Here is a 27,026-nt window from a genome sequence, read left to right on the forward strand (position 1 = left end):
CACACCCCCCCCCCCCCCACACACACACACACACCGTGTGTGCGATGGGTTCCTAGACCACTCTCTCCACACACAATGCGCTGGAAGAGGGTCATAGGAGAAGTCTGGGTTGCCCTCTCCGCACGCCACACAGCGGTGGAGTGAGCGGAACACCTTGGGTCAAGGAGCGGCTCGCAACAAGCGACGGTTCTCTGAATTGATGCGTTGTGGGAGCAGGTCATGATGCAGCATCATGATGAGCAGATCAGCAGGTCATATTTGTCACGCGAGAAATGCGAGGGTGTATCCTGCCCCTGTTGGCGGCCTCTGCGTGTTGCGTGGGATCGGTCTGAGTAGGGTCAGTCTGAGCCCGGTCGGGCGCCTAGCTGTGTCCGCTCGGCGTGTACAGCATCAGAGCTGTGCCTTATATTGCAGTGTTTGATGTAACGTATCGTGCCAAATATGCACACACACGGTTAAAATAAATCTGGACACTACTGTGGCATAACGATTTATTGATAATGAAATCGGGCAGTCTACGCGTGTAAATACATTAGGGCGCTGGCAGGCTTTCAGACTGTCCGTTGGTCGCTTTCTACGACTAACTATTGCCAGTTGGTTGGATCACCAGATATAGAAGAAGTGTGCGCTATGTATAATGTTAACGTCATGTCCCTTATTCCAGGACTCGGGTATGACAACATTGTTTTTTGTACCATTGACAGCCAGGAAATAAGCTTCAAATAAACTGATATATCTGAATTATAACTTCGAGTGTTGGTGAGTTCGGGCATGACGGGTTGTCATGTCTTTATCTGTAAATATATACAATTTGCATTGAACTCTATTCTAGCATTGGAGAGCACACAGACACCAACAAAATAGTCCCAGTTGTATTAAGAAGCACTCATCACTCACACACGAAACTGCTTCTAACTGATATCATTTATAAATGGTAATCACTGCATATGCTTAAGAACTTCACGCGTCTCATCCACTCCCTGAACGACTTCATATCAAACAATCCAGGCTATCCCCAGGCGCAGACACGCATCTCACACGCGCACAGGCAGTCCACGAACTCTCGTCGCCGCAGACGCTACGTCTTTATCACAATGTCCTACGTTCGCGCGCGGGCCGCGGACCGCGGGCCGCGGCCTCTCTCCACCAGGGTGGAGAGCAGTCAGCACTGGGTGCCACCAGGGTGCGGCCGCCTGGTCCCAGCTGCAGAGCATCCGCGACACGCGGCTGCCAGGGCCGGGCCCCGAGGCTGGCGGCGGACGGGCGCGGCAGGCGGTACACGCCCGGCCGCCCGCGCTGCGCCGGTGTGTGAACCAGCTATGGTCCCCGGCTCACGTCTAGCCTAAGCGAGTCTGAACGACAGAAGATCCTGGCTTATGTAAGCGCGGTACGGCAGCCAGCCTATGATAAAAGAGCTCGGATTCCGACCTTTAAAAACGGCGTTGTTTTGGCAGAGCCTGGATTCCGGCCCTGAACAGCCGGCACTTCCTTGGCAGAGTCCGGTCTCCAGTCCCGGACAGACGGCACTGTCCCGGAAGAGTCCAGATTCCGGCTCCACGCGGCCGTCATAGTCTCGGCAGAGCCCGGACTCAGACTCAGTACAGCCAGCACTGTCTCGGCGGAGTTCGGATCCGGATCCGACGCTCTTCAGCCGGCACCGTCTCAGCAGAGTCCGGCTCTAATACTCTTCAGCCGGCACGGTCTCAGCAGAGCTCGGATCCGGATCCGGAGCTGTTCAGCCGGCACCGTCTCGGCAGAGTCCGACTCTGGCGCTCTTCAGCCGGCACAGTCTCAGCAGAGCTCGGATCCGGATCCGAAGCTGTTCAGCCGGCACCGTCTCGGCAGAGTCCGGACCCCGACCCCGCACAGCCGGCACGGTCTCGGCAGAGTCCGGACCCCGGCCCCGCACAGCCGGCACTATCTCGGCAGAGTCCGGTTGGGCACGGGGGTCGCTCGTCCGCGCATCATCTCCTCGGGAGTCGGCGCCGCCACCGGCACCCTCCGCATGCCTGTCGTGGAGCGACTGCGGGCAGAGGGGAGCCGTCAGCCGTCAGCCGTCAGACGGCCGCGGCTGATAACGCGGCCCGTCGGCTGCCTGCTGACGTATGACAAACTGACAGATGTGACCACGCGCTGTCACATCCGTGAAGGTCACATCCTTGACGGACGACGGTCAGACGACGGACTGGGTTGCTGTTACGACAGTTACTGGTCATCTCTGACCAGTAACTGTCGTAACAGCAACAGTCATGGCCAACCCTGGCCATCACTCGTGTCATCGGAGACCGATGGCATGATGTCACATTCCCCACAGATGAGGGACTGATAGCATTTTCTGGCGTCCGTGACTGACGGAGTTTGACACGTCTCTGACTGGTATTAGTTGACTGAATGCAGACAAGCGTACGGTTAGCGCCACCAGCCAATGGCCACCGGGAGTTATGTGTTTCACGACACCAGTTTACACGAAGAGCGCGGGGCGTACATGGCGTTAGACATGCTTGTAATTCGAGCGAGAACAATTCGAGCGAGAACAATTCGAGTGAGAACAATGTGACACCACAATCACGCAGACAGTTTCTAGGAGCTAGAGCGGAAGAGAACGAGCTCAACGTTAGTGTAACGTTACCTGAGCGTTGGCAGCGACTCAGGCCCACTGATCGCTACGTGCGTGTGTTACCTACGTGAGGACTCCTGCTGGCTGTAACGACGATCGCGTGACGTATGGCGTCGGATATCTCAGCTTCTCCTTGACACCTCATGTCAGGGAGACTCACCCAGCAAAGCCCTTTCCTTTCGTTGCTGCTTCTACGTTTAAGCAAGCTTATGGTAGCGTTCACTAAGTTGTATTAGACATGCCCGGAAACCATTCAGCTTTGTATCCGTTTAAGTTGTTCCCAGACCTCTCGCCAACGCTCATGCGGGAACATGACGTTAAGTTCAAGCACTCTTTACAGACAGAAAACACGAATGTCTGTAATGTTTACATGTATTGGATACGAAAGAACTGTTTCATCGGGGTAGCTGTGGCTCAGCTAAAGCGGTGATTATGACGCTGATGAAATTCCACGTTTTGACGGTTGTGCCCACATTTTAGGTGTAAGGCGGCAGGAGGCATTTGAAGATTTACACCTCCAAGGCAGCACTTTCTCCTTTGCCATATCCCGAGTAAACCCCATGCTATTTTACCACGGAGATTTTTCAGCAGAGGGGTTGCCAGATACTTTTAGGGATTAGGGATTATTTCGGCGGATCTTCATCACAGAACAAATACCACCGAACGAAAAGTCTGCTAATCCCAGTGCGCCCGTCGCTGGATCGTCCCTGGTCCGTACTTACCCGTGGTATGCGCCGATAGGTCATGGTCCGTGTGACCTGCAAAGAGGTGATAAGCTAAGCGGACGCCGAAAACTCGGCTGGAGAGCGGGTGTTTGTTAGCACAGCTGCAAAGTGCAGGGAAGTGTTGCTTTGTGAGATGAGCGTGTGCAGTGCTGGGTGGTGTACTGTTGTGGAGGTTAGCGCGCAGAAGCTGTCGCGAAAGAAGTGAGAAGAGAGGCCTCGGTGGCCAGAGAGGAACGAAGGGAAGAGAGCGATAAGCAGAGTGCAGCACAAAACCCCACACACAGACACACAGAGGCTGCTGCCAAGTCTAGAGTACACTTTACGGAGCTTCTTGGTCTCCAAGTTGCATATAAGATACAGTACTTTGATTGAAATGCTTTTAAACTTTTTGGGCACGGTTGGGCAAACGCGTTAAACATTAGTTTGTTTTATACGCCTTTTTTCATATTACAGATCCCCATTCACAATCGAATTCACGTAACACCGTGATATTTGACCGAGGGAATCAAAAGGCGTTTGGTCTAGGCCATACCCTGCCCAGGGGCATGATTTTGGCGCCGCAACTTTCAAATAAAACTCTACTAGCAGCATTCGCTTCGTATTTTATGAGGCACCCTGTTCTTGCTCTTCAAACGAATGCTGTGATAACATGCCTGTGCCTAAGCCAACAAAAGCAGACGTAAACTGTGCATTGCGCAAAACCCCCACAAGCCAGCAGCGTTCGCGATGCTAACCGTTTGGAGTCCTCTTCCTCCTTCCTTGCGATCAGCTGCCGCTTCCACGGCGGCAGTGACTGGATCTTCTGCTTTTCCAGGTCCTTGAGACGCTGCTCCTCGGCCGCGGTTTTGGCGCGCTCCGCTGCCTTACGCGCCAACATTTGGCGCTTCCACGCCGGGATCGTGTTTCCGGTGGCGTCCACTTCGGGGATCTGCCGGAAAAGGAACATCTTTTTATGTTTCGATGACGACGTGATGGGGCAGCCCGGGTGGGCGCATTTGGGGGAGAGCACGAGCAGATTTGGACAGCAACGTACCACACAGAAGGCATGGAGCATATCACAAAGGTGACGAAACGCAACCAAATAGGCAGCGACTTCACATCCCATTGCAGCACAGAAGAGAAGTTTGAGCATGGAGCCAGCACAAACCGCCTCAGTCAGCACCGTCACAAACAACATCAATAGCTTTGCAGACAGGCCATTTTTCATGTTATGCTGGTTCTCAGCTCGACACTTGTCGTTCTTATGGCTTTACGTCGTGACGGCTCGTGTGGTTTTAGCTCCGTCAGAGGCGGGCTATTGCAAGGCGAAAGCTGCCTCGATGGATGGCATGGTGTGATCGTGACCATGACACGCGCCGGACCGTCCATGGACGGGAGCAGGATGCCAGTCGTCACACCTCGCTCAAGAAGGCGTCGGCGGTGAACTCCCTGACGAGCTCCTTGCTCTCCTCGCGCAGGATCTGGACGGCAGACTTGGCGCGCTCCTCCCGCAGCTTGCGCACGCCGTCCATGTCCTTGCTCCGCTTCAGTTCGGCGATCAGGTCATCCTTGCGCTGCACGTTCACCAGATCGCCGCCCGCTGCCGACACAGCACCGGTGAGGGCAGGCCGTCGCCGGAGGGAAGCCGGCGGGTGGTGAACGGGCCGTTAGGAGTTGCGTACCAGGATGCACGGCAGGGGTAACAAGCCAATCAGGCCAACGGCAGGACGGGATGTGGACGCTCAGCAGATCCCCGAGGGACAGCGTGCACTTCTATCAGGCTGCTGGGAGGACACGGCGGTCATGTTTGCCAGATCAGCGCCGTGACTGAACGGGTGTGTTCGTCACGGCGCTGCTAAATCAGTGGAGTATTGACTAGCTCACTGGCAGGAGCGAACAAGCACATTTACCATACCAGCCACCCGACAGAACACGAAGCTGCAGACCCCCGGCAGCAGCCATGGAGCGAGCTCGCATATGACGGAGCATTTGCCGGGTCAACCGGACGACAGATTAGACGGCTGTCAGACGGCTGAGAATGCGGACAAGGACATGGCAAGCTCGCCATCCTAGCGCCGATGATGTCATAGAGTCGGCACTGACTCAGGATTAAGTGGAAGTTATTCACGCCAGACGAAGCAGCGATACTGTTTACATTCCCTTCTAGGTGGACAAAGAGCACCGATAGCGTTCGCCATTTTGAATGCAAGGAAGAGGATCTCAGTCGAGACACATAAATCAGACAGCAAAGCATGTACCATACATGCTCAAATCATGGCAAGACGGTCTCCTAATTACGTGCCCTTCTTGGAGGCCGCTTATCAGATCTATTATGACATTGCCAGTGGGAAGGTTAAACCCCTTGACAACCTTCACCGTTACAGATATCGAACAAGCACAGCGGGCAGAGGCTTAGTGAAAGGTGAAGGAGGATGCCTTCTCAACACAAAGGAAGCGAAATCCCACGCCAAACCAGTCGCATAACGTCCACATACGACGAAATACGTGTCACGTGACGCCACCTGTTGGCGACGCCACACCACACACCTGGAGCGCCGGTGGCACAGCCGACGGGCGCCGAGTACGTCTTGGTGAGCTTGTCCGTCTTGCGCAGCTGCACCTTCTGCAGCTCATTGGCCGAGATAGCGACCAGCGGCGGCCCGGCGGCGGCCGGTGGCGGCGGCGCCGGCGGCGCCTCCTGCGGCACCTCGGGGATGGCCGGCAGCGGCGGTGGCGGGGGCGGCGGCTGCGACGAGGCGATCGACTCCACGCCGCTTGTCGGAGCTGAGGCTGGCGGGGCCGTCCTCGCCGGCCTCACCGCCCGCCGGTGGCGCCGCCGTGCGGCCGCCAGGCGGCGCCACCGGCCTGCCGCCGATCGAACGGAGGTACTCGGACGGCTTGATCAGCTTGTTGGGTCGGCCAACGATGGGAACTTGGGCGGGATGAAGGGCAAGTGCCATGTGCTTGGGCTTAGCGGCCGGACGTAGGGTGGGTTGGAGCCGGCGCCGCCGCCCTGCTGCAGCTGCCCGGCCAGCTGCCCAGCCAGCTGGTCAGCCAGCTCGATCGGCAGCGACGTCGGCCGACTCAGCTTATCGTGACCTGAGGAGCAACACGCAAGGGGTGTTTGTGAGCTACTAGTAAGTGCGGCCGCACCATAAACCGTTAGTTTGGCTGTTGAGCTGTTATGAAGTGTGCATGGGTGATGAACAGCAAAGATGGACGCAAAGCCAAGCAGTTAAACAGAAATGAAATTGGCATATCGGAAAAAAACAGTTGAAACACGTACAATTCAAACTCTACCTTTCCGCGCCCCAAGCGTTCACGTTATTGCCATTCGTGTGCAGCTTCAAATACGTACGGGCTTCTCGCAACGTTGAAAGACTCGTGTTGTCCGAATTCTGCGTGGTGCGCTTCATATGGCTGGGCCGCAGTGTCGGCTCTTCCGTAGTGCTGCCCTCTGCCGGCGCCGGCTCCGCCCCGATCTGCCACGGCAGCGGGGGCGGCGGAGGAGGCGGCGGCGGCGGCGGCGGAGGCGGTGGGGGCGGCGGCGGCGGTGGTCCCTTCTGGGCGGCTGCCTTGGGCGGCGGCGGCGGCGGCGGCGGCGCGGCCGGCTCGCGGCGCTTCTGCTTCGGCGGCAGCGGCGCCGGTGGCTCGTCGGCCGGCGCCGGCGCCGCCGGCTTGGGAGGTCGCGGAGCGGGGACGCCGCCGGCCCCGCTGGCCGGGCTGGCTGTGATCAGGGCTGAGCTCGGCGAGGAGAGAGCATGTAGCCGTCGCAGCGGGCTCTTGTCGCGGCTCGAGCCGCCACCGTCGCCAAACTCTGCAACGGCGGACCGGCAGCGGTTAGCTGGCCCGGCAGAGGTGCACGGGAAGGGTGGGAGCCACTGGACTTCTTCTGGTGTTATGCATCATGTGAAGTGGTCTTGGTTCTAGCACTGTTACACATGTGCTAAAGAAAAAAAAAGTTGCTATGCTGGGAAGAGTATGAAGGATGTGTATAGCTTCGTTGATACACCATGAATAACAATTGGAAAAGGAGCGTTAACTGTAATGCAGCGTAATAATGTACAGCTTCGTCACTCTCCGGCCAAGTACCATATCAGTTGCATCGACTTTCAAGATTGCTAAAATTCTTTCACCCTTCAAATTACTTCCGAAAATGTGCAATAGATCAGAGTATGAGCAGCGATAAGCCATGACAAACATAGTTAAATCGCTGTGCTCAGCATTAACGTCTGGAGGTGGTGACTATACCACTCGTCTTCACTACATTTGGCTACGGTTGGTAAAGCGATAACTCGATAAAAATATGTGTTGGTAATAGCTGGAATAGTCTTAAACAGTTTTGGTTTTGCACTCGTCCACAACAGCCATAAAAGGTATAATCCAACGTGTCATAGTATCTGATCATCTACCCGCACAACCAGTCTGTACCTCGCCAAAGTTGGTGCGGAAATGTGGAAATAGAAATGAGAGTGACTGAGGACCGTTTGTCGTGACACAAGCCAAAGAAGGGGGAGGGGCCATTTTTCGTGATACAGGCCAGTGAGAGGAAAGGAGGAATCGTTTGTCGTGACACAGGCCAGTGAGAGAGAGGGAGGAGGGGGTCGTTTGTCGTGACGCAGGTCAGTGAAGATGAATGTCGGTCGCCTGCCGTAACACAGGTCACTGGGAGGGAAGCAGGGGAACCTGAGTCGACGAGCGGCAGTGAGTGACCATACCTGGCGGAGGCGGGATCGATTCCGCATCCGACACCTGCTCGTAGACCTGAGCCACGGTCTGGAGGCTGTGTGCCCCGACTAGCTTGCCGTACAGGTCTGCCAAACACACGGCTGACCAACTGAGCGTCCCTGGACTGCCGGATCGCGACAGCCTGTCTGGGTGCCCTCGTGACAACTGACAAAGGTGAACTGACATATGACACTGCACCATATGACATTCGGTCGGTTAAAGAGCAACAATGAAAGGTGCGTGTGCCCTGTACACGCAGCTCTGCCCAAGACGGTCCCGTGATTAAGTCCATGGGGCTTTGACTGAACTCTTGGGGATGTCTTTGAGACAACAAGACGTCTGGTGGGTTAGGTGACGTGACATATGTTTTTGTCTGTTTGCACTCTGTCTTGACTTCAACAGACTCTCCAGGCTTTTCAAACCGCGTAATCTGAACCTTCCAATGACGTACACAACCTCTAATACGGCACGCGCGTTACAGCATTCGTCTTGTTGTCAAGCACTCAAGATATAGACCAACTCAGTGAGCCGAATACCCATCGTGATGTCACCCATCGTAGGTGTATACGGAAGTGAACTATCAGTGAGTGATACCTGGTGTCCACGTGGAAACGAAAGATAAATGACTCATCCAATCTAGGACGAGGGCGTGGATGACCTAGAGTTTCACCACGGGGCGGGGCCTGTAGATAGCATTAAGGTTCTGAACAAACAAACATATTATCGAGAAAGGCCTGGCATGTTGACGGACATTAGAGCCCTCAAATGGTGGTGAAATAAACAACAATTAAAGGAGGGTTTCCATTTGAATTTCAGCACCATCACAACAAGATCATCAGCTCGTTCTTGGTGAACAGGAACTTGGCCTGTACCTTCTTCGTGTTTTCCATGGCTGTCATCGGAGCGTGAAGACGCATCCGTTTGCTCGGCGGGGCTGGGCTCGGAAACCGTGTAACTATTCTCGGATTTCGTCGAAGCTGTGAAAGAACGAAACGGTGACGTTTTCTGCACTCTGAACAACAACGTACACAAAATGATGCAATATTTGTTGCACTGTTGTACGACATGCAGCTCACAGACCACGAGTACGTATATGGGTACAAACCTCAGTTCCATGGATTATAAGCAGTTGGGGGGTGGGGGATAACTAGAAAATACTGATATGGTCCCTAATCACTTCTCGAAACGTCGTGATAATGCACTGGCCAAATTTGGCTACGAAACACAGTGAACGAACTGAATAGCGTAGTGAAACAAAAAAAAACATTCGCCTTTTCTAACATTATTTACAACACCATCCATAACATAGAAAAACAACAACAAAAATATATTTGACCAAGTCGTAGGTCCCCCCCCCCCCCCAAATAAAGCATTTGCAGACTAGGCCCGAGTCTCGGTGTAAAAACGCCGTGGTTTTCCGTGCACAACGCAAGGTGGAAAGCTTCTTCTGACGCAGCAGAAATTGATCGGACGAGGCATTGCCGCGACTGCCCACAGCACGTCCGTCCCAAACCACGCACGACAGAAAAAGAACACCATGCCTTCTATTCCACCGCCTGACTCGTCGGGAGCACCACCGCCATCAACAGCACGCACTTCCTACCTTGGGTCCTCGGTAAACTTTTGCTGGACGTCGGCGCTGGTGGCGGCGGCGGGGGCGGTGGTGGCGGCGGCGGCGGCGGCGGTGGCGGCGGAGCCTGTGCCGCCGGCGCCGCGCGCTTCAGCTTCTGCTTCTCGCCCTCCTTCCTGCGGCGCGGCGCCTTCTTCTCGGAGCGCTGCTCGCTGCCCAGCGTCAGCGAGTGGAAGAGCTCGTTGACGCGGTGGTACACCGAGTCGCCCGGTCGTGCAGGTAGAAGGGCCGGTGGCCGGCGTTGAGGGTCTCCGGCCCGCCAGGGGGCGCGGCCGAGCCGGCGGCCGGCGCCGCGGACGGCGCCGGCCGGTGCAGGTAAAACGGCGAATGCTCGCCGTTGGAGCTGCCGCCGCTGTAGTAGTGCGACGACGCTGATTCGGTGGAGCGGGGGCTGGACGGACCCGACGAGTCGCCTGCCGATGTCTGCGCGGCGAAGGCGTGCACTCGTCAGCGCCAGCAGCGACGGCCAATGGGGAAGCTGATTACAACGGACACTGTCAGAGGCCTCCATCCAAACGCACGCTCGCTAGCTTACTGCATATCAAACGCACTTTCCCTAGACTTAAAACCGTCTGACGTGACAACACAAATGGTGAGCATCGCCAGCTCAAATAGTCGGCACATCAGCAGCACATGTAGCCTGCTATCACCCAATCGAAGACCAGGTCAATGACACGCGCTCGCGCGCCGCGCGCGGGGCTTCGGCAGTGTGCTCGCCTTCTCTCGACAGCAGCACGGGTGCGAGTTGGTGTTGGACTGGCGGCCGCTGTCCGTGTCCTCGTCCAGGTCGTAGTCCGGATCAGTGCCGTGCTGCACCAGCAGGGACAGGCACTGCGGGGCCGCGTCAGAGCACTCAGGCGAGGCCGCGAGCGAGCGACGGCTTGCTGGAGCACTGGGCAAAAACACTTCACGAGGCATACCTAGAACGGACTTCTGCTCTACTGCCAGCGTGCAGTGCCACAAAGGAAATGCCAATTTGCATTCAAGCTGGAGGTCGGGACATCGTTCCATCTCTGCTATCATCTTCCCACGTCACGGTGACTTAGACTCATAATAAACGTGAACATTCTCCACGCCGAGGCAGGGATTAGAAGGTGTGCAGAGCCGAGGACATTCAGCAAAGGTAAGTACATTCCAGCTCAGAATAACTTCAGGTATTCCATAGAATAACTTTGCCAAGAGCAGAACGGCTTCCGGTCTAGCCCCTTCTTCCCCGGCCTAACCCACCTCTATCCGCTCGTTCTCGGCGGCGTCGTTGATCGGCGACTTGCCGTACTTGTCCAGCACTATTTTGGAGCCGTGGCGCAGCAGCCAGCGCACCATATGCGCGTTGGCCGCGGCTGGCGGCGAAGTGCAGCGGCGTGGCGCCGTCGCTGTCCTCGCATGTTCACGTCCACGTCCTTCTCCAGCACCTGGGACGAGCAGATGATGCTCACGATGACGCGGCGATGACCGCCGATCTTTGCGATGACGAACGCTTGTGGTCCCCACTAACCCCATCAGTCTTTCAGCACAGCACCTAATGCTGTCTTTTGTCGACCTCTCCACCCTTCGTCTTATCATCATAGCAAAATATTTCTCTCATCGTTTCAGGCTAGGGACTGTTTGTGACGTGCGCTTTTGCCGTGTAGACTACGGAAGCCTGTCCCCGATGCATCCGTAGTCGGTGTGCGTAAGTCGGCCGTCTCGTCGCATCGCTCGACCGCATCTCGCCCCGAGCCGGGGTCGGGGTCGGGGCCGGGGCTGGCGAGCGTCGGCGGCGGTGACCGGCGGTCATCAAACCGTGACCAACCGGACACGCTCGACCACGGGGTCAGTCGGGGCCATCTGACCGGACGCCCACCGCACGGCACAGCCCCTGTGAAAGGAGCACAGAGGGACCGGCCTCTGGCTCCTCCGGGAGTACACGGGGACAGGGGGTACAGACAGACTAGACCACTGGCTCCCCGCAGTACAGAGGGGCCGTTGGTACAGAGGGGCGGGGACACTGGCACCCCGGAGCACAGATCGACCCGGGGTACAGATAAACTAGACCGCTGGCTCCCGGAGTACAGAGCAGAGTAACTGTACCGACTGTACAGAGTACAGTTGGTAGAGTGGGGTGGGGTCACTGGCACCCCGGAGCACAGATCGACCCGAGGTACAGATAAACTAGACCGCTGGCTCCCTGAAGTACAGAGGGACGGGGGTACAGACGGACTAGACCACTGACTCCCCGCAGTACAGAGTTGGTACAGAGAGGCGGGGTCACTGGCACCCCGGAGTACAGATAAACTAGACCACTGGCTCCCCGCAGTACAGAGGGACCGAGCGTAAAGAGAGACTAGACCACTGGCTCCCCGGAGTACAGAGGGACCGGGGGTACAGGGGGATGGGTCACTGGCTCCTCGGAGAACTCAAAAACCGGGTCATCGGCATCGTGGAGTACAGCGGGGCCAGGTCACCAGTGGTCAGAGATACAGAGGGGCAGGGTCACTGGCGCCCCTGAATTCAGAGAGTCCGGGTCACTGGCGCTCATGAATACAGAGGGACTGGGTCATCCATGCGCAGGCCAAATATGTAGATTGTACCATGTATGGCGGTTTCAGAGGTCTGGAAACCAGCTGCTTGAGCGGAATGTAGGTGTGCATGAGATGTATAATTATGCGGCAAGCAATTGGTTATGTGGACCGGTCCGGTCTGATCACAGCCACTTGCGCACAGAGAGCTGGCTGCACAAACGCCTTCGTGTTTTTTTCTAAAAAATTCAATCCAGTAGCTTTTTATATTTCTTCAGATCACCACACGATTAAGCCGGCTTGCTTCTGGGAAGGGAGCGAGCCACGGCCGTCAGTCTGCATGGCTCGCTGCATGTCCCAATGGGTGGCACCCCGCACGCTCCCCTCCGCCGGTGATCAGCGGATGACTCAGCGGCAGGTGAACCCCATGTCCCGCCCCTCAGTCATGGGTGACTCGTTCGACGCTGGGAGCTGGCTGAACGGCGACTGGGTCGCCCGTCCAGCCCCACACCGACGCGGAATGGCAGCGGGGTTGGAGTGCGGCTAGGTGTTTGATGCGGCCTTTCGGAATGGTCAGAGATATTTAGGCTAGAAGGCCTTAAAAGGAATGTTCCACATTTTTATGGGGTTTTGAAATACACTTGCTTTTTCGGAGGAAATTCGGTGCAGTTCACACCCTGCCTTTGTAACGACCTACTCTAGTTGCTGAGCTATATGCCCGCGAAGATGTGCAGACTAGTTCCAAGGCCATTCAGGCATGCATGACGCGTAGCAAATTCATTAAAATCCTGCCATCCTATATGCCATGCGGCGTTCAAGGCAACTGAAAATGTGCTCGTCAAGCCGTTCAGAACTGGCGTCCGAGGGCACGATTTTCTAATACAATGGGCATGAATCGGTTCTCCATCAATGTTGAGCAAGTTGTGTAAGTTTCTCTGACAGCTGGTTAGTTGGATTAGAGCCTTTTCGAACAAATTCATAATTTCAGGGCTACGGGATGAATGAGAATGGATAATAGTTATGCCCCATAATGGTGGGGCAGGACTACATGTGCCTGGAGGAGGGGGCAACCGCCGAGCTTTAGCCCACGTGACGACCCCTCGGCGGGGCTTGCGCTGGGCCACCGGTCGCGGTATCCCTCCAGAAGGCCTCTTGGCCCACTCATGGCTAGCGCATGCAGTTCCGGATAAGAGGGGTGTCGTGAAGATTCAGGATAAGGTGAGAAAGAGGATAAGAGGGTTGGAACCTACGAATCACATTTTGTGCGACATGAGATAAAAAGTTGGACCTAATTGCCAGCTATTACGAAAGTAAGACCAATCGTGAGGTGACTTAATCACAGCGCCACAACCGAGAATAGGAATACAAGGAAATGTCTAAACTCGCAGGTAAGTATGCAAGAAAACCACGAAAAAGGGACAGCACACGAAAACATATGATAGTTGGCTCAGCGAACACTTCCAGCAACGCCACTACCATCTCTCGGCGAGCTTAAGTACTCCTTGTGAGTGCTTGGGTGGCAATTTCGCGCGTTCAGGCTGCCAACGCCACAAACTCATACAAACGCAATCAATGATGCTATGACGCAATCAAACAATGCCGTAATGAGGAGCATATTTACTACATAGAGAAATATTGATGTCTAGTGCGGTCTTTCCATCTTAAAGGGATAGTTATAATTATAAGTGAGCTTATTTCGTCATATCTGATGCCTCTCTCAACATTGTGAAATATGGAGCATTTCCTTTAATTGTGAGTTTGGTGTGTATGTGAACAGCGTATCGACAGGTGTAATGAAGCGGGGTAATTACCAATATCATAGAGCAGTCATTCGACGGAATAAATGCAGAACAAACCGTATCAAGCTTCTTTTTACCCCTTAAAAACGTTTGGAAAAATACTTATAACTATTCAAGTATATAAATGACACACTTGGGGTTTCGGGGACAGGATCCATCCGGAACAGGTTGATGCACAGTCAGCCATGCAAGGTACGCTCGAACGAAGACAGTAATGGATCCGTAATCATAAAAGCAGACGTCGGAGCAAACAGCCTGAACAACAACAACCATATACCCCACTCTTTCCGCCGACGCAATAAAAGCCGGCCTGCAGCAAATGGCCCAACGAGAGGCAACATCAAAACTGTGCTTGACGACTCGCACCGCGCGTCGATTCCGACTCCCTCGACCCCGATCCCGCCCGGCGCCGCAGATCGCGCTGGGTGGCCGGGCGGACCGGTATTTGGGACGGGCGGGAGGAGACATTCACGGACCTCGATCGCTCGAAAGCATCGGCCGCCCGGTGTGAAATGTGAGCCGCGTTACGGTCGGGGCGAGGCCCAGATTGCGACTGCCGACTGGTCGGCGCCGCCTCTGCGGTTGCATGGGATGGCCAGCTGAGTGACTTGTAAAACGACGTGTGAATAGAGCGGAGCCGAATTCAGGCGATGGATGGCGCCATGTGATTCATTGCAGTCGCCAAGCGGCCACGGCCCGGGAGCTAGTTTGGTTCCCGCAGCTCCTGGTTCAGTAATATATGACTGTCTTTGACACGGCTGGATAGCGAAAGCCTAGAAACACACATAAGGGGGTTCAATACGTGCCTAGAAACCCATGCTGGGTGAAGAGCGTGCTCCGTTCAAACTGGGTCACCGACGAGCATGTGATTGCCGACGTAGTGGCCAAATGGCCGGGCGGTTGCCGTTTTCTGGTCGCTTGCACGTCACGTGATGTCGGACACTTTCGAATTACATCGGCTGGCCCTATTTCCATATTGTTCTTTCGTGAAAGATTCCTTGGGCACATCTCCGGGAGATCACTAATCGCTTACTTGGGGCGGCAATTAGACCTGATCCGCACGCCACCGTCTCACCCGAGGCGAGAGAAAGCTCTATGTCGAGCGCGGCATCTGCCATGCCGACTTTCATTAACATTAGCATGATTTTAACATTTTGCTGTTGAGATAGGCTGATTCTGGCAGCTTTGCCATGGCAGCTGTTGTCGGTGTTCTCACACCGTGGTGTAGCACTTTACCCGAACGCAGGCTCTGCAGTTTGTAAAAATGTCGATTTGGCTAACTTGACAGTGTAAAAAGACTACTCGCTTTCAGAAAACGTAAAAAACTGACCACGAGGATCACGAGACAGAATCACGCGTTATACACGGAGGTGTAATAATATGCCTGATATAGTAAGGAATAATTTCATGATCATCGAAAACTATCTAGTTCATCATCAAATAACAAACTCCCATTTTGATTTTCATTACTCTTACAAACATATGTAGTATGGTGCAGTTTTGGCTTATCATATATGTCAACAATTAAAAGGAAAAATAGCATCCTTGGCTTGGTATATCACGTAGATGGGCGCGTCTCATGCAATGGAGAATATTTGGGAAAATGTCAATACCTGGGATTGCAGCGTGGTATGCGGCATACGCACAGCGCCCAGGGGGTAGTGAGCATCGATAATCACTAACAATGCGCTAGAATAAATGAGATGTGCCGGTGCCATTAAGAGTCATTACGTAGTCATTACGGGTGAGCCCGCAGTCTGAATGTGTCTTACTTGAACTATGAGGGAAATTTGCATGATGGGTGGTAAGTCCCGACCGACTCGTAGGCTCGTGCACGTTTCATCACCAGGATGCGTAATTCCCCGGAAAAAAACATTAATTGTCAGGCCTTTGTGTGTAAGTTGTTTGATCACGCTGTCTGCCTTCCATGCAATTTTCAAAATATATACAACATGCACACACAAACATAAGACCAGCGAATAAAGAACGGCATCTGACTGACCATCCACTTGAGGCAGCTGAGGCAGCCCATCTGGGCGCTGGCGTGGACAGGAGCCATGCCGTCCTTGGCGGGCAGGGTGAGCGAGCCGCCCTGCTCGTCCACCAGGTAGCGCAGCACCTCCAGGTGGCCCTCCTGGGCCGCCAGGTACACTGGCGTGACGGCGTTCTCCATCTGGCTGTTGGCGCTGCGGACAGAGGGCGGCGGTCAGAGGCGGTGGTCAGAGGCGGTGGTCAGAGGGACGGTGGCCAGAGGCGGTGGTCAGAGGGACGGTGGTCAGATGCGGTGGTCAGAGGCAGTGGTAAGAGGGACGGTGGTCAGAGGCAGCGGTCAGACGCAGTGGTCAGAAAGACGGTGGTCAGAGGCGGTGGTCGGAGGCAGTGGCCAGAGGGACGGTGGCTAGAGGCGGTGGTCAGAGGCAGTGGTTAGAGGGACTGTGGTCAGAGGCAACGGTCAGAGGCAGTGGTCAGAGAGACGGTGGTCAGAGGCGGTGGTCAGAGGGACGGTAGTCAGAGGCAGCGGTCAGAGGCAGTGGTCAGAGAGACGGTGGTCAGAGGCGGTGTTCAGAGGCAGTGGTTAGAGGCACGGTGGTGAGTGGCAGCGGTCAGAGGCAGTGGTCAGAGAGACGGTGGTCATAGACGGTAGTCGGAAGCAGAGATCAGAGAGATGGTGGTCAGAGGTGGCGGTCGGCGGCGGCGGTCAGAGAGACGGTGGTCAGGGACGGTAGTCGGAAGCAGTGATCAGAGAGATGGCGGTCCGAGACGGTGGTCAGAGGCAGTGATCAGAGAAACGATGGTCGGAGCAGGACGGGGTGATTAGACCAGGTTAGAGTGGCCAAAGGGAGGGATGATCGGAGAGAGTGGCAGAAGCGTCAAAGGGGGATAAGCCAGTGATCGGAGGGGAACGTTATTTGTAAGCACTCGCGCGGACGGTAATCATCAATGCATTCTCACCAGCCAAATTCACGAGGTGAGGATATTCCAGTGGATTCGACAAGTCCTATACGGATCGACTCCCAGCGGCGTAGGGCCCCTGTCGTGTATGCTAAGGTATCATCTAGCTGCATGGTAATAGCAATTACGTCCGCTACTACCTCGCTCGTCGCACGTTGCAAAAGGCGTCTTACTGGTTTCACATTCCTGCCCTGCAGTGGAGCGATTATCATAACACACTGTTTTCGGAGTGGTAATTCCCTGGTGATTAATTACCCATTAAGATAAAATCGCAAACTGCTAACAAATGAGGGTAAATTGGCGTGCTAGAATATGTCCTCGCTGTTTGCTTACACCTTTGCGGAGTTCAGTAAGCAGAACACCGCTTGATGGAAGTTGCAAAACGAATTTGTAAGACACTTGCAGAACTACTGAGTGGTCACAGCGAGTCGTTTAAGCAGCATTGTGATGTGACAGTTTTGAAAAAAAAACAAATGCGGCATTTTGCAAGACATTCAACCTTAAGTCAGGGACACGTAGCACGATTTCCAGATCGGAATAATTCGAAAGCAGACGTAGTGCCTTACAGCCAACCAGAGCTGTAAATCAATCATCTTTCAGATGACATGCGTGACGGCTTCATCCCCATCTGATGAATCCATCATGTGTGTTTCGATGCTTCGACAAGCATGCATGTATCTAGCCACCGAGTCACCGAGGCAAGGCGTTGAAGGAAATGACCAAGCATACCATCTTCTACATGGGCTGAATGGTCTAAAAAGTAATCGCTGCAATCGATCACACTTTCGGGGAAAGTCGGAAGGGTGCTGTTTAGCAAGGCTGAAGGATTAACGATGTTTATTGAGCTTCGAAAAGATTGTTCAGAAAATTTTGAGCCATTGTGGTAAAAGAAAAAGTGGCGACCGACAACGCCTGTTGAAAGAAGAAACAATCCACCTTCACATCCAAATCGAGCTCAAAATCGAAAGACTTTTCGAAGAATCGAAAGACGAAAGTCATCCCGTTTCAACCGCATGTAAAAGAGCTGGAAAAATCTACATCAGTGAGCGGTGTGGTTTCCCCCAACTACGGTGTGAATTCCTCCCTGGCTCCGCGCCGATTGGGGTTTCCAAATCGGGCCGGACGGAATGTTACACCACAGCATGACGGCGGCCAACGGCGCGCCAGTTTGGAAGCCGCCGGCGCTGCACCTGGCGCGGCGAACTGACGGGCCATTCAGGGGTCACCTCGTTCTGGGCCAGCAGACGGATCGCCTGCCATGACCTGGGCGGTCAACCGTGCAAGCTCTGTCACCTGCACACGGACGGAACGACATAAGCGTCAGGAGAGTGGGGCATCGAGCGACGAGGAGGGTGAAATGACGCCGAATGGTGCGGCTCGGGGGAGGGGGTGGGCGGTGCCAGCAGGTCGACGGGTCAGCAGCAGGTCAGCAGCAGGTTAAGGGGTGTTGTATCTGCCGTCATCCATACGGCGCAGACGTCGCCAGAAACAGGGAGACGGGAGAGTGGGAAGGGGCGATATCGAGAACAGGTGGCGGTGGGGAAAAGTTTGCAGATATTTGAAGGTATTGCGTTTGCAGTTAGTCCAAAAAAAAAATCACGTGAAGGTAGAAAATGTGGGTGGGTGAGTAAAAGACAAGCGGAAAGAGAGATGGAGAGGAGTGAAGTGAGAGAATGAGAGAGGGGGAGAGAGAAAAGAAGAAAGAGTCAGAGGGGCCTTACCTATATGAAGATAAAAATATCTTATCTATGTTAATATCTTCATTAAAAGAAAGTGTGAGCAGGCAAGGAAGTATACATACTGACATGGCGATTTTTAAAAAGGACAAGACGGGCCAATCGGATCCGAAGCCACAGGGGTTACTGAGAACGGCCGGGGAAAGGGAGATAAAACAGATCATTTGCCAGAGCGGGCCGAGCGGAAAGAAGATGGGTTCAGTCAGGCGCCAACAGGGCGTGCTGAGAAAGGAGCACAGATGGGCGTCATGGATGGGCGATGAGCCCCTCCATGCATAGAAACAGAAGTTAAAGAGGTAAGCAGAGGTGGATCAGTGGGGTGCGTAAGTGGAGTGGGCAACTGACTACGTCGGCAGGTATTTGGCGTCGGCCGACTTTGTCGTCTTTTTCCGTCGCTCTTTCTCTGCGTGCCAAAATAACCGTCAATGCCGATTTCTTGTAGCGCACCTGTATGAACCGCGACAGTGCCATGGGCACATGACTAGCTGCACATTGGAGCTCAGTAATGGTTGCGGCTGCCTCATATTGGCGTTAAGGGAATGACGCTCCATTTTGGGGACAACTGAAGCCTCAGCGCCTTTGCACAACCTCAGGCTGATCAATGGGAGTAGCCATGGGCAAGGCTGTATTGGGAGCTGCGGTTTGGCCCGTTAATAAAGCGCGCTTTATCTTCATTAGTTTTGGCGCACTCACCAATGCGTGAGAACAAATGGACCATAAAATTTGGCAGATCGCTTCCGTCGCTCTCGCCTGTAAAACAGAGGCCAATCTCATTCAGGGATGTAGGTCATCCATTCGGCAAATTGGCATATGCTAGATTTCTTGAGACAAACGGTTGGTCCAAAATGCGCCACGCGACCTGGCGGCATTATTCATGCGCAACGGATGTATTGGCAGCGGATAGAAAATGGTTCTTGCTGACCTCAGAGGCGAAGCACTTAAGGTGGCGCATAGCCTGTTATATGGTCGGCATTAGCGTCGGTTCATTGGAGATTTCAGCATAAAGCTGGTTTGTTCTCACGACCTTCTAAGGCTTAATCCTGGCAGAATGATGCCATGACCAACTCACCCTTGTAGTATAGTCGATCGTATTATAGGCGTCGCTTTGGACAGATAAGGTGGTATATGTCCAAACGTCCAGCATAAATGACCATAGTACGTGTTACAAATACTCTATTCAAACCTCGAGCACCAGTGCTCAAGTTCAACAACCTTGCCGCCGGCATGCATGACTTCAGGTGCTTTCTTATGGGCTCGACCCACTGGGGTATTCAAAGCCTGCGTTGGCATGGATCGCCGGTTCTCATGATCTCTCTTGATCTCATTGGCACGATCGCATGGTTCTCAGCGGCTTTCGATCTGTTCGCACGCGTCCGGGTAGCCGGTCGAATACCCTTCACCCGGGTGGGGGTCAATATGACCCAGTGAAATCTCAGAAACTAAAGGAGCTGAAGACCACAAAATCACAGGGTGTGTTAGCCTGTATGTGATCTCACTTTTGTCGAAATTTGAGGTTCCTAGGTCATGACTTTTGCGTTAAATAAGGTCAAACAAGGTCAAAATGCAGATTAGTGTCCAAACTGTCCCAGAACTTAGACACTGGTTCTAAGCAAAAAATCACTGGTGCTCCTTTTTTGGTCAGGGAACTTGTTTGACCTTCAGGATGTCATGACGACCAAAATCACATAATGCTGCTTTGAGTTTTGCATTTGAATAAGCGTTCGAGATTACGCTTTGCAGTATGCTCCTAAAAATAAAAAAGGTTGGCACGGACCATTTTAGGTCAGTGGCCTATCCTTACTCTTGAAAAGCCTATGAAAAATGTATAATGCATCAATAAATTCGAAATGAGCACCAGAATTTACCACACACAGCAAGCTCTAGAGTAATAAAGCAGGTTTATTTTGGCCTAGGTCTGACCTTCATACCGGACACTAGGTCCTAGGTCAATGGAATCTGTTGATCAGATTGTTGTGTTGACTAAGAAACTATTGAAGCACTCCGTTGTTGTATCAGATTGAACGATTTCCTAGAAATCGTCCTCGCTGAGTCCATGTCATGACTTTGGCCTGTCGAAGATCAGCGACCTTACAACGTACATGCAGATTTTTGAAACCAAACGATCCGCTATTCAGTTGTCTACAGTATCCAAAATTTGGCGCGGCTACGCCGCGCCGTTTGGAAATCGTTCAGGAAAAAACTTTGAAAGCGTCAGTTTGATCCCCACTCCAGCGTGTGTTAACGGACAACGAATCATGGAAAGTTGGCGCATGAAGCTAAAAATGGGGGTAAAATAATAATCTGGGACGTTCGTTTCGCTACTGACAGGGTTCACAGCCCAGTACAGCGTCCCCAATTGCTAAGCATAGTAATTGTTACACGGCCTCCAAGTAAGAGAGCCTCGGGAAAATGTTATTGGCACGACTTTAGACGTCATTTGAGTGCCTCCGGTAGTCAAAGGAGCTAATAGCCACGGAAAAAGGCTGACCGGCCAGGGCCTCAAGCTTGTGCAGATGAAAATAGGTCATCAAGGACGATTGATCGATTGATTATTGGCGCTTGCGGACTGTTGGGGTCGTTTTACGCCTGAGTCGTCAAGGGAGAGCAGAAATGCCAACACATTTCTTGTGATTTGTTTCAGGTGATAACGTCAAGTTGGGAGCTTGTTACATAATTCCAAAATTCCCACACATTGTCCGGCCTTCATTTGCTGCAGTAAATTAAGGCCGATGCCCTGTTCGATACCGAGGCTGCGCCATCGATAAAACTCTCGGCTGGCAAAACAAGAATGTCAAAGTCACCAGCATGGGCATGCTTAGAAAGATCACTGGCGTGCGCATCGGCAATCAGGGAGCGTCGAAAGAAGGGGCAGGCAATGAAGAGCTCTCCTAACCTTTAACGGCATCCACCACAACCATCAGCGCGGAATCGGCTGGTGGGGAGGTAAGTGACAACCTGCGCAAACAGCAGCGACATGGGGCGCACAGCCCAGCCTCTCACCACCAAGGGGATCCGCGTGCAGCCGAGTGAAGGTACAGATACCGTGCTGAACACGCAGCCCCGAGCGGTCCGCCAGTCTCTGCCGCTGGCCGCGATAGTTCCCTCTCCCCACCACCCGGCTCCAGCCGGCGGTCTAAATCCCGCCGCTGCCGGGAACTGCGGATAGTTTACGGGCAGAAACGCCGCGGAGCTGGGTCGGCGCGAGACAACGGCCTCGGGCCGCAGCCTCCGCGCGGCCAGCACCATTCCCACGGCGACGCGGAAGCGACGACAGTCGTTCGCCCGCGGCCCGCTCGCCTGCGCCGTGTTCGCCGCAACGGCGCAGAAACGGCGCACGAGCGAGCGCGCGCGCGCCGATGACGCGCCGCGTCGCCAAACGCCGCGCGCGCGGCCGGCTGTCGGGCACAGTTAGCCGCGCAGAACATCTGATGGCCGCGTCTGCCCGCTCTCGGGGCTACAGTTGGCTGAGCGCTAAATCCGCCGGCACCGCGGCGCCGGCGGCCGGCAATTACCCCCGCCGGACTGAAGCCAAAGTGGCGTGTCTAAAACGCGTTCTCAGGCTACACAGCGGTGAGGGCTAAGTGACGTATCCTATCAACACAATAGCGCGGTTGGAGGGCACTCGACTGGTTTGGCGTCGGCTAACGGACGCACGTTCCGGCTGTCAGTCCCACAAACTGGCCGCTGCGTCTATGGTTTGGAGCTAGTAGACACACCATGCGGCTCACACGGACTTACATGGATAGTTACATGGAAATAGCACGTGTTTCATTTCCGACCTTGATGGATGTTGTCTGTTTATACGCTCCTTACCAGCTGGACGTTGCATGATTCACCACAAAAACTTTCCTTTAGCAGCTGGAACGACTGCGTTAAAGATGCAAAAATTATTCAAACCCAGCGCCGGCCCCGCGCTGGCAACGGCCTAGGCGTACGAGTGCCGGCTGGAGACGGCGACTCTTAACTCTGGTACGGCACTGGTACGTGCTTTGAATGTGCTCAATACAGGCCAGCGTGTTCCGGTTTCGGAAAATGCAGGCATTGTCTGCTCCAGTACCAGCCGCGGGCGCTGTGAAACCCCGATTTTCCACGTCAAGTCTACACGCGTGAGTGCCGGTAGCCGCTCGCTCCATTTCCAGCTCGCTTCCTTGTTCGCCAGCTTGCTCATTCCTCCACCTGCCGTTCCTGCCTCTCCGCTCTCTTGGCTGACGCGTTTCGCACGACTAGCACGTCTTTCCATGGACGGTGAGAACGCATCCGCCCCTTTCTCCGGACGGCACAGAGGCCGCCGCCATGTCAACGTCGACCGAGAACGAGCGTGCGTGCCCGCACCTTCGGCGTGGAGCTCTTCGGGACGAGCGCGCACGCGACGCGTGACGGCCCGCCGGATCCCCCCTGCTCTCCCAGACAGTCAGATCGATTTCGCCAGGCTCGAGCCGCGGGGCGGGGAGCCATGCTGCTGACGGTCTATGCGGCCGGTTATTTTACTGCGCTAGAGTGTCGTTACGCGTCATATATATATATATATATATATATATATATATATATATATGCATTACTGCGTGTTATATCATTGAATCTTTCGGTACTTATCATGTTAAGGAATCGGCAGTTGGTGTGCAATGTTCACGCCATCTGAAATCGTTTTCAGCCATAACGTTGGCGCTTTCGCAAGGAGTGAAACGTATAGTGACACGGCACGTAGCAATCTATACGTGTTGTTGCAGCATTACGGTTTAACGACGCATTCAACAGCTAAGGTCGGTTAGTATCAAAACCTCCGGCGCTATTATGGCTGAGAGGCGCGCACTCCCCCAGCTGAGCCACATCGTCCCTGTGGCGGTCGAGAGCTGTTAGCAAATACAACGCCAAATGCGGTACCTGAGGGCGGCAATAGTTGATAAAAGTCTATACAGACGAGGCTATCTCTGCTGTTCTCCTTCATGCATTCATGCTTAAGAACTGACGGGCCCAGGATGTTCAAGTTCGGAGAGAAAAAAAAAACGCCGAGTTGTCAACTCCAGAACGAGCGGATCCCTCGTGACGAGCTGTCAAGTCCGGATCGAACAGATCCCACGCGGCGAGCTGTCAAATCCAGATCGAGCAGATCCCTTGCGGAGAGAGCGAAAGTGAGGAGCGCTTTCAAGCTCCGGGATGCGAAGTGACCCGGGCAGGCCAGCCCGGAGCTCACAACGCCAGGCTAACGAGCCCCTATCCCGGAGAGCGGAGCGGTGACCGGCGCGTCGGCCACCTGCTCCCAGAGCTCAGCGCGCCGGCCAGTGCAACGCCGCCCGACCGTTGTGCGCGACCATCTGGCGGCCAAACCGCTCACCGCCCACCGCCCACCGCCCACCGCCCACCGCCCACCGCCCACCGCCCGTATCGCTCGAGCGAACACTGCCTCGCCCGGGCGCGGTTAGGGCGGCTGCGCGCCGCCCACGGCGTGGCTGCAGGGCCGAGGGCGAGGGAAAGGACCCTTTCGTTGACCGGGTTCCAGTTCAGGCTGGGAGGCATTCGCGTGGCTTATTGACCATGACGGAGACGAAACGAGAGGCGGTGTGACAGACCCAAGGAGACCAAACGCGCAGAGCACCACTTCGACGGTTTACAGCAAATTATCACCTCTCTTTAGAAATTATTTTCGCGCAACAATCCCAGCGCCCAGACCCATTCGGGTGTAAGCGCTTTACAACGTTTTCAAGAGGCATCCGCTCTTATTTGTAGCATCCAGGCAGCACCGAATCCTAGACGGCTACCTCGCCTTCCTTCCGGACTGCTGCCGAGACTGAGGGAGGAGAGGGGAGGGGGGAGCGGGCGGCGCCCCGCAGCCCGGCACGTTTGTGCCCGCTCAACTCTCAGCCCGGCCTGTACCCGGCTGACTGGCGGTCACGTCCCAAGCGGACTGGGATGGCGACGGCGGTCCGTGGTCCGCGTGCGAGCGGCGCATCGATGCGGCGTGGGTGAGGGCGGCGCCAAACGTGTACGGCGACTCCGTGGGAGTCGGCATTGCGGCCAATGGGATCGACCAGGCGCTCAAGAGCTGTTGAAGAATTTCAGGGAGGCGTTTTGCGTGGGAACTCCAGAAGCGGAATATCACGACCGTAACTAAAAGTGTTTTCTGTGCGTGCACGACGCACGGTGTCTCCCTGACGACTTCGCTGTCACTTCTGCAGCAGGCGGCCGTCGAACGGCCAGCGCTGGGGCCCTGCCCCGACATTGCCGCGGGCGTCGGCCGGTGGCGTGTCAGCGGCCCACCAATACAGAAAGCGCAGCGTGGCGCGGTGCCGCGGCCGCGTCCGGTGGCTGGCGGAACTGACGAGTTCACGAGCGACCAACAATGCCCGCGCGGCTGCAGCAGAGCTGCGCAGGCTTGCAAATAAACCGACCGCGACGCGCGGGCAAACGCCCGGAATCTGTAGCCCCGCTCGACTGTTTCAGCAATTTAAACGCAAAAATAAAAGTATACCTGTAGTGATAAGCACACTTACAAGGTCCAATAACTGCATGAGGGCCGAATTTGAACAGGGCTTCAAGGCCATCTGACGGGCTGAGTGCAATCGCCACGGCTCGCGGGACTCGACTGCGCTGTATCGGTGAGCGGGCGGTGCTCAGGCTCAGCCGCCAGAGTGCCGGTCCGTCGCCTCCGATGGGCTGCTCGTGTTACGCCCGGTGCGGTGAGGGCGACCGGCCGTCACTAACGCCACTTCATCAGCCGCGACGAGCCCGTCAGAGACGATCAAACAGCGGTGATGAGGGGTGGCGACGGACGGAGGCGCTGCCGCCGCCAGTCTGTCGTGGGCCTAGCGCAAAGATCTGCTCTGTTTGATGTCACGCTTACTTTGGACTAATTTGGAGTTCGCGGATTCTTTTTGCTTCGCCCTTTTGCACGACGTGCTCCCGTCGGTAGGCGGACTCCGGCTGTCTCGTGAACGAACGTGGTCAGCGACGTTTGGAGCATTTACTGGTCACGCCATATCGATGACGTGGACAAGCCTTCACGGCGACGAGCTCCGGCTGAGCCGATGCCGCGTAGCTGGTTCATCTCACCTGAGCGGCCGCCGGTGAGCCCTGGAGCTGGGTGCGTCCCTGTCCGGCCGGCTGGCGCGGGAGGAGGCCGTTTCGGGCCGGTCCTGCCTCCCCGCGTCCGCCAGCGGCTCCTCCGCGCCCTCATCCGCCTCCCCCCAGGCGGCGGGCTCCGTGGTGGCGCCATCTAGCGCGCCCGTGGCGTCGCTCGTCCCAGCCGGACCGGGAGCGTCGTCGCTCGGTCCGCGGGCGTCCATCACGCCGCTCAACTCCGCCAGCGTGGGCGCAACGTCGCTCAGCTCTCCCGACGAAACCTCGAGCGTCTGGTCGAGCGGCGAGCCCGGCGCCGACGACGCGCGGCCGTACACGCTCTCCGCCGCGCTGTCGGCGCCGTCGGCAATGCTGTCCGCCAGGTCCACCACGTCTGCCTCGTCCGCTGACCCCCCGTCGCTCGCCACGACGTCGACGAGCGTGGTGTGCGGCGAGCGCACGCGCACCTGTTCGTCGGCGGCCACGCGCTCGCAGGAGGAAGCGGGCCGCAGCGCGCCGGCCAGCCGCGCCTGAACCTCGAGCGCTGAGCGCACCGGCAGACTGTTGCGCCGCTGAAAGGCGCCGCGCGCGCCGGCCAGCGCCTCGAGCGACCCGCGCGCCCCCGCCGCCAGCCGTGGCGACGACGTGGCCAGCGGGCGGGCGAGCGGCTGCGGCGGCGGCGGCACCGGCGCGCGCGCCACCTCCTCCACGCTGCAGTGGACCAGCGCCGGCATCGAGACGGACGCGGTGCGCGGCGCGCCGTCCGGCTCGGCGTCGCTCTCGGAGCTCGGCTCGGCACCGCTCGGGATCGTCTCGTAGATGTTCTCGGCGCCGGCAGGCTCGGCAGACCGCTCCTCAGCCGCCGGCTCCGCGGGCAGCTGGCGGCCGGCGAAGCGAGCGCGCCGCGGCGGCCGTCGCCGCTGCGGCAGCGGCGGCCGCTCGTCGTCCGTCGACGGCGGCGCCGGCGGCGGCCGCGGCCGCACGCCGCGACGCGACGAGCGCGCGCGTGGGTCGGTGCGGCGCCGCGGCCGCTCCGACTGCCGGCCCTCCAGCTGTAGCGCCGGCAGGGAGTCCAGCGAGTGCGACAGCAGGCTCGGTCCGCGGAAGCTGTGCGAGCGCGGCCGCGGCGGCAGCACGTGGTTCAGCGGCACGTCAAAGGCCGGCTCGAAGCCGAACTGGCTGGCGCCGATCAGCCGCGCTCGCTTGACGTGGATCGAAGGCCGCAGCACGGCGTGCCGTTCCAGCCGCCGGCTCGCTTTGCCGTGCTTGCCGCTGTGCGAGTTGCCCATGGCTTGCGCGGCGCGACGCC

The 27,026-nt window shown here is 56.0% G+C and overlaps 1 protein-coding gene and 1 long non-coding RNA gene across 2 annotated transcripts; both read right to left on the reverse strand.

Moving 5' to 3' along the window:
• Positions 1 to 1,348: 1,348 nt before the first annotated feature.
• Positions 1,349 to 26,209, reverse strand: LOC119110010 (espin). The gene is made up of 12 exons (XM_037233757.1): positions 25,712 to 26,209; positions 15,979 to 16,162; positions 11,061 to 11,091; positions 10,907 to 11,019; positions 10,397 to 10,510; positions 9,983 to 10,102; positions 9,753 to 9,857; positions 5,869 to 6,001; positions 4,740 to 4,921; positions 4,077 to 4,270; positions 3,340 to 3,375; positions 1,349 to 2,023 (listed from the first exon to the last, which is right to left on the reverse strand). Exons 1-11 carry the CDS (start codon positions 25,942 to 25,944, stop codon positions 3,360 to 3,362), a joined length of 1,425 nt encoding a protein of 474 aa, XP_037089652.1. The 5' UTR covers positions 25,945 to 26,209; the 3' UTR covers positions 1,349 to 2,023; positions 3,340 to 3,359.
• On the reverse strand, positions 8,115 to 9,883 carry LOC119110591 (uncharacterized). The gene is made up of 3 exons (XR_005095514.1): positions 9,653 to 9,883; positions 8,922 to 9,026; positions 8,115 to 8,135 (listed from the first exon to the last, which is right to left on the reverse strand). It is a non-coding gene; the product is annotated as an uncharacterized LOC119110591 (long non-coding RNA).
• Positions 26,210 to 27,026: the final 817 nt, after the last annotated feature.

This window comes from Pollicipes pollicipes, unplaced genomic scaffold, assembly GCF_011947565.3.
Source record: "Pollicipes pollicipes isolate AB1234 unplaced genomic scaffold, Ppol_2.1 Scaffold_7231;HRSCAF=8579_pilon_pilon_pilon, whole genome shotgun sequence".
Classification (NCBI taxonomy): Eukaryota; Metazoa; Arthropoda; class Thecostraca; order Pollicipedomorpha; family Pollicipedidae; genus Pollicipes; species Pollicipes pollicipes.